The 10,083-nt window shown below is 47.4% G+C and overlaps 1 protein-coding gene across 4 annotated transcripts in view; it reads right to left on the bottom strand.

Moving 5' to 3' along the window:
• Window positions 1-781: 781 nt before the first annotated feature.
• Window positions 782-10,083, bottom strand: part of LOC139576496 (G protein-coupled receptor kinase 5-like) — a 70,889-nt gene continuing 61,587 nt past the window's right edge. For 3 of the 4 annotated variants that reach the window (XM_071402660.1, XM_071402661.1, XM_071402662.1), the window contains exons 4-16: window positions 9,275-9,352; window positions 7,863-7,960; window positions 7,365-7,457; window positions 5,465-5,528; window positions 5,234-5,374; window positions 4,560-4,750; window positions 4,281-4,318; window positions 4,069-4,158; window positions 3,705-3,913; window positions 2,673-2,810; window positions 2,282-2,419; window positions 1,979-2,110; window positions 782-1,863 (exon numbers count right to left, since the gene is read on the bottom strand). In XM_071402660.1, the coding sequence (XP_071258761.1) occupies window positions 1,780-1,863; window positions 1,979-2,110; window positions 2,282-2,419; window positions 2,673-2,810; window positions 3,705-3,913; window positions 4,069-4,158; window positions 4,281-4,318; window positions 4,560-4,750; window positions 5,234-5,374; window positions 5,465-5,528; window positions 7,365-7,457; window positions 7,863-7,960; window positions 9,275-9,352 (1,494 nt within the window). In that variant the 3' untranslated portion in view covers window positions 782-1,779. Of the gene's footprint in view, window positions 1,864-1,978; window positions 2,111-2,217; window positions 2,420-2,672; window positions 2,811-3,704; window positions 3,914-4,068; window positions 4,159-4,280; window positions 4,319-4,559; window positions 4,751-5,233; window positions 5,375-5,464; window positions 5,529-7,364; window positions 7,458-7,862; window positions 7,961-9,274; window positions 9,353-10,083 lie in introns of all 4 variants that reach the window. The other variant, XR_011675130.1, reaches the window with a different exon arrangement.

The following is a 10,083-nucleotide window of genomic DNA, read 5'->3' as shown; positions in this document are numbered from 1 at the left end:
CATTTGCTACACAGACAGACATGAGACACGGATGGTACAGAGGTGCTAAGGCAGCGCAGGGTTTGTTTATTCGGAGCTGCAGAGCACAGTGGGTTTGGCTTTACATTCTGTACACTCAGCACTGTAATGTACAACAATAGCAGGAAGCGATCCTCCCTCGTTCTCTCCTTTCATCTCCTTATCCTCTCTCTCTCTCTCCTCACTTCCCAGCCTCCACCACCAGCCAAATACAGTGTGTGTGTGTGGGTCATAAAGAAACAAATCGATCATGAGAGAAACAAAGTGCAAACATTTGTGTGCGAGTCGTCTAGGAGATCAGGCTAAAGAGGAGGCACTTCTGAGTTTCAATTTGTGAAATGATTTACGAATGAAATAATAACTGGCCAAGTCTAAACGTGTAAGTACAATTGTTTACTGTAAATATTTATTCTTCCTTAAAATAAGACATCAAATTCCAAAACCAAAGCTGTTCTTCCCTTTCGTTCGAGTGTGTTGGAAGGCTTCCTATTGTGAGGTGGTCCCTTTACCAATTACTCTACCAGAGCCCAGGAACCTCAATAGTCTAACACGGCTTCCCCTCCTCTCCTTCATCTGCACTGGATTGGTTAAAGCTCATTTCCTGTAGAAAAAGGTCATATATCTTCCAGGATTCCTCACCTTTCCTTTAGGATCAGTGCAGATGAAGAAAAGGAGGAGAGAACCCCCCCCCCCCCAATGAGACTATCGAGATGCACCCATGGTCGTGATGGCAACGCAAACACAAAACAGCACTGGCTCAATGGATATTACAAAGTTTACATCGCAGTAATGTTACTTTAATGTCTGAGGTAAAGCAATAACATCTTTACTGTAAAACATCTTAATTGGTGTATAAATGGTGGCTTATTGGTTTGACAAATCTCCTTTTGCTCAAGGTCAACGGGGTGCGTTGGGGCACTCTTTGGGAAAAGTGCAGAAAACAAGACAAGTATTGTAGTTACAATTCTAATGCCACAGTTGTGTGCGTGCGTGTGTGTGGGGGGGGGGGGGGGGGGGCAGCCTGTTGTATGCAAACACATGTTTGATTGTGACTTAGGTGTAGCATAGCTGCTGACTCAAGTTTAATATGTGATTGAATAAAGACCAGGCAAATCCCCCTTCCTCCTCCAAAACTAATATGGCAACAATAACAAAAATACATAACTGAACTATATCTTTGGCCTGAGGGTATACAAGGCAATATGCACATTGTGTCTTGAGGTTGGTGATGTTGTTGGTTGCATGTATGTTTATAAGTGATTAGAGGAGAGGGAGGGGAAAAGGAGAGAGGGGGAGGGGGGAAGAGAGGAATACATGAACAGAGAGTGCATTTGAGTGTGAACGTGAATTTATGCAAAGAATTCAATTTCTTTAAAAAAACAAAAAAAACAGCAACAACAAAGCCCCCATCTTGTATTTCCTGTGGTCTTTCTCAGACAGTGGATCCCCTGAATTAGCTCGTTTTTTCTTATTCATCAACACAGTCAGTGGCTCTTCTCTACTCCAGCGATTCTGAAGGTAAGTGAAGTGTCTGAGCAATGTTTTCAAACGTCTTTGCGTTATTGTACGTCCCTCCAATAATTCCCCATGGGTCTCAGGCCCGGGTCATGGTCAGTATTTCCCCTAGACTGACCATGGGCTTGGGTTGGGTGCCTCCGGAAGACTGACAGCTGGTCGGGCCAGGTGTAAACCAATCAGCAGTGAGAAGATCCTTCCGTCTCCTCCTCTGTCTGTGTGTGGCGCCACACAGAGCCATGGCCACTAGGGGGCAGAGTTTGACATGGAGTCCACTGAGTTCACACTGCAGGAAGACACGCGACTGTTGGCAATGGACACCTCGGGGTGCTGCAGGGTGGAAAGAGAGAGAAAGGGAGTTTGTGTCATCTCAGTATCAGTGGATGTAACAGTGTAGTGTAAACTCTGTGTGAGACTGAGAATGTTGGTGTGTGTGTGTCCTCACGTGTCTCCTGAAGATCCTGTCCAGCAGGCTGCGTCGGGGAGGCTCGGGGGGCGTATTCCAGTCCAGATCTGGGGGTCTGGTCCCCTGGGGCCCGAACACATTCAGATCACTGAAACACTCTGTGTCTATCATCTATACACACACAGAGACAGAGAGACAGAGAGAGAGAGATGGTGTAAGGACAGTATTTGACTGCTACTGACTGACAAGTCCACCAATTATTCAGTCTTTCAGGTTACCTTGCAGACTACCTCTCAGAAGAGGCCAGAGGAGAGGGAAAGACGTCCCAGTTAGTTCACCCACCTCGTGCTGCCATGGGATGGACACGCAGCCTGTAGAGAATTTGAAGTAGAAGTCGTTGTCGGTTTGGTCCAGATTTACTCCCTTGACTGTGGAGAACTGCTCAATGTCCAACACATCCTTACAGTACACCGCCCGGGGCTGAGAGGGAGAAGAAAAGCACAGCGGAAAAGAGGGAGAAGATCCAGATGGAGGGCGGAGGAAGAAGTATGAGAGTCTTCATTTGGAGTAGAGGTCATGATCCCTGGTCTAAATAACATATTCACCCATTCATGAATGTAACGGATTGAAACAATTGGAACAGTTGGTTGGTTCCCATAGTAAAACACTTCCTGGTGTTGTTTCTAGAGCTGAAGCAGGACAAGAGTTGCCATCCTCCTCCTCCTCTACTTACATCAGGTACAAAGGAGGGTTCCTGGATGCCTGCCTCTAGTCTCTTAAAGTTGATGTTCCTGAAGAAGCAGTGAGCCTTCACCCCTGTTGACCCCCCCGCTGTACAGCCCAGCCTCTGATTAGGATCTTTGGTCAACAGCTGGAGAGAGAGGGGGCGAGAGAGAGCGAGACGGGGGGGAGAGAGAGCAACACGGGGGCGGGAGAGAGAGTGAGAGACGGGGCGGGAGAGAGAGAGCGAGGCCGGGGCGGGAGAGAGAGAGCGAGATGGGGGCGGGAGAGAGCGAGATGGGGGCGGGAGAGAGCGAGATGGGGGCGGGAGAGAGCGAGATGGGGGCGGGAGAGAGCGAGACGGGGTGCGAGAGAGAGAGAGCGAGACAGGAGAGAGAGAGCGAGACAGCGAGACAGGAGAGAGAGAGAGCGAGACAGGAGAGAGAGAGAGCGAGACAGGAGAGAGAGAGCGAGACAGGAGAGAGAGAGCGAGACAGGAGAGAGCGAGCGAGACAGGAGAGAGCGAGCGAGACAGGAGAGAGCGAGCGAGACAGGAGAGAGCGAGCGAGACGAGAGAGAGCGAGCGAGACGAGAGAGAGCGAGCGAGACGAGAGAGAGCGAGCGAGACGAGAGAGAGCGAGACAGGCGAGAGAGAGCGAGACAGGCGAGAGAGAGCGAGACAGGCGAGAGAGAGCGAGACAGGCGAGAGAGAGAGCGAGACGAGACGGGGTGGGAGAGAGAGAGAGAGCGAGACGAGACGGGGTGGGAGAGAGAGAGAGAGCGAGACAGGAGAGAGCGAGACCGGGGAGAGAGAGAGCGAGACCGGCGAGCGAGCGAGATGGAGGCGGGAGAGAGCGAGACGGGGCGGGAGAGAGCGAGACGGGGGAGAGAGAGAAAGACGGGGGAGAGATGATGATAGAATGTACAGTCAGTCATTTTCAAATATCATGAGATCAGCTACTCAGGGTGACTACCAAATAGAGTGTGCAGTTCCTGATGACACTAACTAGGCCTAAGTCTGGTCAATCAATCAATGGGCTCTCACCACTCTACAGATGGCCTGGGTGTCCTCTGTAAACTTGTCGCTGTACTCCTCCTCTCCCTCCTGCACCCTCTTCTCCACTTCTTCCCTCTTCACTCGTTCTTTGCGTGCGCGGAAGGGTGAGCGTCCGGCGGTCATCTCGTAGATGAGACATCCCAGCCCCCACCAGTCTGGACTCATCCCATAGCGCTCGTTGTTGATCACCTCCGGAGCTACACACACAGCACAGTACAACAGGTTTAACGATAATATCTTCTTTGTATGGTAAAAAAATGTGTCAGGTTTTTGTTTGATGATTATTGTATTCCGATGCATTGGAAATGAATTTGAATGTGTGGTAATAACATATGAAGGTAAGGTGGCTTACCCATGTAACCCACTGTTCCCACTCTGCCTCGTATGGGGTCCCCTTCAGGCACTTTGATGGCCAGGCCCAGATCTGAGATCCGGATGTGTCCTACGGCACAGGGGCAGAGAGGTCAGGGGTCAAAGATCAGTCCTATTTAACAGAGAGCCTCTCTGAGTTCAAATACATAATCCCAGTAGTTAGGCTACTGTACAGTAGTAAGGGCAACTCACCATTATCATCTAATAGAATATTCTCTGGTTTTAAATCCCTGAAGAAAAACAAAAGTTAATTTGTGGCATTTGACATTGGGACTAAAACCAATACATCATGTGTTGACATCATGTGATCTCGGGAGACATTGGTATAGTGAATGACAATCAGAAGAATCCACTGCTAATTTTGCTAAAGGTAGGGGTAGGTAGTTGCCCCCATCTGATCCTAGATCTGTTGCAATGTGAACCTAGATCTGTGTTAAGGGAAACTGAGGTGCTATGATAAAAAGCTGCCACCTGTAGACGATGGATTCCTGGTGTAGGTGGTCCAGGCCGCAGCAGATCTGGGCAGCATAGAACTGGACCCTGTCCTTCTCAAAGCCTGGAGTCCCCATGCTGTAGATGTGGAACTTCAGATCCCCTCCATTCATTAAGGTCAGCACCAGACACAGAGCGTCTTTGGTCTCATAGGCATATGCTAAACTCACCTAGATAGATTGATATGAGAGAGAGAGATTGATATGAGAGAGACAGAGAGAGAGAGATTGACGAGAGAGAGAGAGATTGACGAGAGAGCGATTGACGAAAGAGAGAGCAATTGACGAGAGAGAGAGAGAGCGAGAGAGCGATTGACGAGAGAGAGAGCAATTTACGAGAGAGAGAGAGAGCGATTGACGAGAGAGCGATTGACGAGAGAGAGAGAGAGGTTGACGAGAGAGAGAGAGAGGTTGACGAGAGGTTGACGAGAGAGAGAGAGAGGTTGACGAGAGAGAGAGAGGTTGATGAGAGAGAGAGAGAGGTTGACGAGAGAGAGAGAGAGAGAGAGGTTGACGAGAGAGAGAGAGAGGTTAGAGAGAGAGAGAGAGAGAGAGAGAGAGAGAGAGAGAGAGAGCGAGAGACGAGAGAATAAAGTGAAAGCGTGTGTACATGTATTGCGTGGTCATGTATCCAAATGATAGGAAGAGACTCACAACAAATCTGCTGTTGACCTTCTCTAGTATTTGTTTCTCGTTAAGGGCCATGGACTCTCCTTTCCTCTTCTTAATTCTCTTCTTCTCCAGCTTCTTGCAGGCATACATCTTCCCTGTGGCTCGCACCTGGCACGCACACACCTGAGAGAACACAAAGTACTATATCATAGGCCGGTTCATCCCACAGACACAATTCTCGAATAATTCTCTAAATGGAAAACTGTGCCTCACCTCTCCGAATCCTCCCTTCCCCAGTACTCGGTACTGTCGAAACGTGTCTTTAGTAATTGGCTGTCTGAAAACACATCACATAGTAAATAACATAGTACCAGGCACAGAGCTAGAGAGTCTCAGCACATAGGGGGCGGGGTGCTCTCGAGGGGCCCTTCTGACCAAATCAATTCAATTCATAGCTGATATGGCCTATGATAAATGCAAATTAGGCATCATCACTAGGGATGTTAACAGTTAGTCTGCAAAAAATTTTTTTTACCTGTCATGGTTACCGGTCTAGCTATAGGTTAATTAGCATAACTGAGTGGAACTAAATTGGAGTGTGTGTATTTTCATTCATTTGTCATGCATCTTATTTTATCAGACGCGCACCGCATACTAGGCCCGGCCCGGAATCAGAATTAACTTCCTCCAGTAGTAAATCCATTAGCTGCTTCTCTCTGTCCTCTCCCTGCTCCCTCTGCATGTGTTCTGCTCATGGCGGCTCCGAGTCTGTGAGTATCCATAGCAACGGCTCCACTTGGGCTGCTCTGCTGAGACCGCAGTTAGCCGTCAACGGATATTTTTTCATTTTCTGTGAAATCATCTCTCCCGTCATATATTTGACGAGGTTGAAGCGCGTCTGACACCATGTTATGATCTTAGTCAGATATGACTGTATTGCGTAGCAGAGCACCAGCAAATAGGTCAGCTATAAAAAAAAAAATGTTAGCGATCAATTTAGTGATACCCGACCCTAACCCGATGATTAATGTCAGGCCCGTCGGGCTCGGGTCGGGTAACAGAGCTCGCTACCGCATATAGAGCCTAGTTTGAGCATGCAGCGACAGCTCACACTCACAGCTCCTCAAACATGTTCTTATTAAGCCCAGTCAATGCACAGCATTTCTACATGGAGTCGCGGGTGATCACAGAGTGTTGATGTCCACTGAAAGAGGATCCCAGCTACTATATTTATTTCTCAAGTCGTCTTAATATTAAGCAGATTGGGACATATTAGGCCTACAATCTGAGCGGTAGGCAGTCTGCATGTTGAAAACAGGTACTTCATTGTTTGCAATATGGATGTTTTACTTCATAGCCTATTGATTCAAAAAGTGGCCGAGCCAAAATCCAAACTTAGAAATGGGATTTATTTCATCACGACTTCGTCAATACGCCATTGAAACCAGCATTTCTCTCCTGTTCCATTTAGTTTCCACATCAACTTTATTTCGTGGTCCAGAAGCCAAAGGCACAGTCCTAGTCATATTAGCAACCCATCCTAGTAAGGCATCTTTAGATTTTCCCCCTCTGTCACATGCAACCGCTCGCAGCAGAATGCACTTTAGAATGTGTCTTTCCCTCGAATTGCTTCCAGTCCCAGGCCAGCGGGCCCCTCAAAGGGGTATAGCGACAGACAGCTGGACATTGCTTTTTAAGATCACCAGCACCAGCTCAGACTAATTGCTGGGTTTAATGAAATCATATATCATATTATATATACATTTTTCCATGTTTCATGGCGTTACAGCTGGAACCCATTGCAGCATTACAACAACAAAGATTGTTCAAACAACATTCACAGTTTTCTTCTTCTCAGAAATCATTGCACACGCGATAGAACAACATAGTATGTACTGGGATTTTGTTTACCACCATGCTGGATGTTCATTTCCTCGTAAAAATAACAAAAGCTCCTGGGGCGGCCAGTGACGCTGTTGTGTCTATCGCGGATCTCGGCTTTAAAGAATGCTTTTACTTAGCTTTTTGGTAAGCTACATCATCGTTGAAGAATGACGTGCGTGGTCCCTACGACGGTTGCATCCATGGCCCCCAAGCTAGCACCGTACCATTCAATAACCACTAAAAACATTTGTTTCTGTTAGATTTTGTAGGAGTTTAAAGCAGCACTCACCTCTCCAGCATCTTCCACTGTAGGAAACGGTCAAAGTACATGCTGTTTTGGTAGTCAGAGAAGGGAGCTCGTCTCAGGTAGTCATGGAGAGCCCTAAAGAACAGACAAACAAAAAGGTTAAAGCCCTGAGACAACAGACAACAGCTTCAGTTACAGTAAGAGGTAAGCCAGCTGGTGGTCCAGTGTGTTTGTGCTTTAGCCAACTCCTCTCTGTGTTCCTTCATTGTCTTATGCAACCTCATCCCCAGTCTCTTGCACACATTGCCTATACACCTGGTACACCAACCACTTCATTTCTCCCACTGTTACCAGAGAGTGTGCTAATCGAAGTCACTTTTGACACTTCGAAATGCCAGCAACTTGATACAAATGATAGAAGAGTTGGCTTCAGCATATCGAGTATGGGACGAGGCTAGGGATAAGCTAAGGTCAAGCTGTTTCTTAATAGGACTATCATAGTTGACAAAAAGGAGTGAGACCAAAGAAAGATTCCCTTACTTGCGACAGTCACTGAAGATCTCCTTGCAGGGGTGAAGCTCCAGGTTCTCTCTACACTGCTCAGCAAGGCTCTCTGCTGCCTCCACACACTCTGACGACTACACAGTCACACACACACACACACACACACACCACACACACACACACACACACACACACACACACACACACACACACACACACACACACACACACACACGGGAATTAGTGTGGTAGGCCTGATCACTGACAACGATGAGGTCAAAGAGGTCAGAGACCTGGCAGTGTGTTGCCAGGACCACAACATCTCCCTCAATGTCAGCAAGACAAAGGGGCTGATCGTGGAGTACAAGAAACGGAGGGCCCGAGCACACCCCGATCTATATCGACGGGGCTGTGGTGGAGCGGGTCGAGAGCTTCAAGTTCCTCAGTATCCACATCACTAAGGAATTAACATGGTACACACACACACACCGACACAGTCGTGAAGAAGGCACGACAACGCCTCTTCCCCCTCAAGAAGCTGAAAAGATTTGGCACGGGCCCTCAGCTCCTCAAAAAGTTCTACAGCTGTCCCACTGAAAGCATCTTGACTGGCTGTATCACCGCCTGGTATGGTAACTGCTTGGCATCTGACCGCAAGGCGCTACAGAGGGTAGTGAGTACGGTCCAGTACATTACTGGGGGTTAAGCTCTCTGCCATCCAGGACCTCTATACCAGGCGGTGTCAGAGGAAGGACCTAAAAATTGTCAAAGACTCCAGCCACCCAAGTCATACATTGTTCTCTCTCCTCCCGCACGGCAAGCGGTGCCGATGCACCAAGTGTGGAACCAACAGGAACCTGAACATCTTCTACCAGCCATAAGACTGCTAATTAGTACCCAAACTATCTGCATTGAACCCCCCCCCTTCTAAATCAAGAGGGGGGGGGGTGCATTGCAAATAGTCTGGGTAGCCATTTGATAAGATGTTCAGGAGTGTTATGGCTTGGGGGTAGAAGCTGTTTAGAAGCCTCTTGGACCTAGACTTGGCGCTCCGGTACCGCTTGCCGTGCGGTAGCAGAGAGAACAGTCTATGACTAGGGTGGCTGGAGTCTTTGACAATATTTAGGGCCTTCCTCTGACACGTCTACCTCAATTACCTCGGACCCCTGCACATCGACTCAGTACTGGTACCCCGGGTATATAGCCAAGTTATCGTTACACACTGTGGTTTTATTCCTTGCATGATTATTTTTCTATTACTTTTCAAATTTTCTCTCTGTATTGATGGGAAAGGCATGCAAGTAATCATTTCACTGTTAGTGTACACCTGTTCGCTTACGAAGCATGTGACAAATGCAATTTGATAGACAAACAAACAAACATATATTGCTCTGGCAGTTGTTCACCTATCTACATTCATCAAATCCTCCTACAAAGACTTCACTCACCTGTTTAGTGAGGAACTTCCCAATAATTTCACCTCCTCTGCTTTTCCGTTTCTCATCAGGCGCCAGCTCATAGTCATCCTAAAGAACACAGCATCATTATACACTTACAGTACATACTAATATAACAATAGCGCCGAATAATATTTGCTTAATGCACCCTCGTAATATATTGCCCAGCATAATGCAACCAATGGAATAGTCCCCAAAGTTCAAACCGCATCCAACTGGCATCCTGGGTATGCAAATATAGTATTTGAAAGAAGACACATACTATTTCGACCCAGGTGTGACTGGACATACAATACTATTCCATTATCAGGGGCAATGTATGGACGAGATCGTGTTTTTCAATGACATTATTGTGTGGCTACCAGTGTTGCGGAAACATGCAGCGTGCGACTAGACCAGCATAGTGTGGACTGCCTTGAGTTGAAATGATCAGTCATTATCTATATCCTTAGCAGCTCCAGTATTTATCAGCCAGGAGTGAGAGAGCACGGAGCGGTACAGCATCGCTAGGGGTCGTGGCATAGTCTGTTAATCCTTCACTCCCTGATCACTCCCTCTCTATCTCCATTAGCATTTCACTACACCCGCAATAACATCTGCTAAATATGTGTATGTGACCAATAGAATTTGATTTGATTTGATTTAGCCTGTCGCATGCTTCCCAGTCAAAACAGTTTGCGCATATATTATGATGAAAGCTTGTGACGTTTTTGTTCGTTTTGGTGTTTGACTGGGGTTCGAGCACACAACATCGATTTTTACGATATAGACAATTTTGACTTTGTGGCTGGGGTGACAAG

The sequence above is a fragment of the Salvelinus alpinus genome, chromosome 5 (assembly GCF_045679555.1).
Source record: "Salvelinus alpinus chromosome 5, SLU_Salpinus.1, whole genome shotgun sequence".
NCBI lineage: Eukaryota > Metazoa > Chordata > Actinopteri > Salmoniformes > Salmonidae > Salvelinus > Salvelinus alpinus.
Note: the sequence above shows the minus strand (reverse complement) of the source record. Positions and strands in the feature narration are given on the sequence as shown.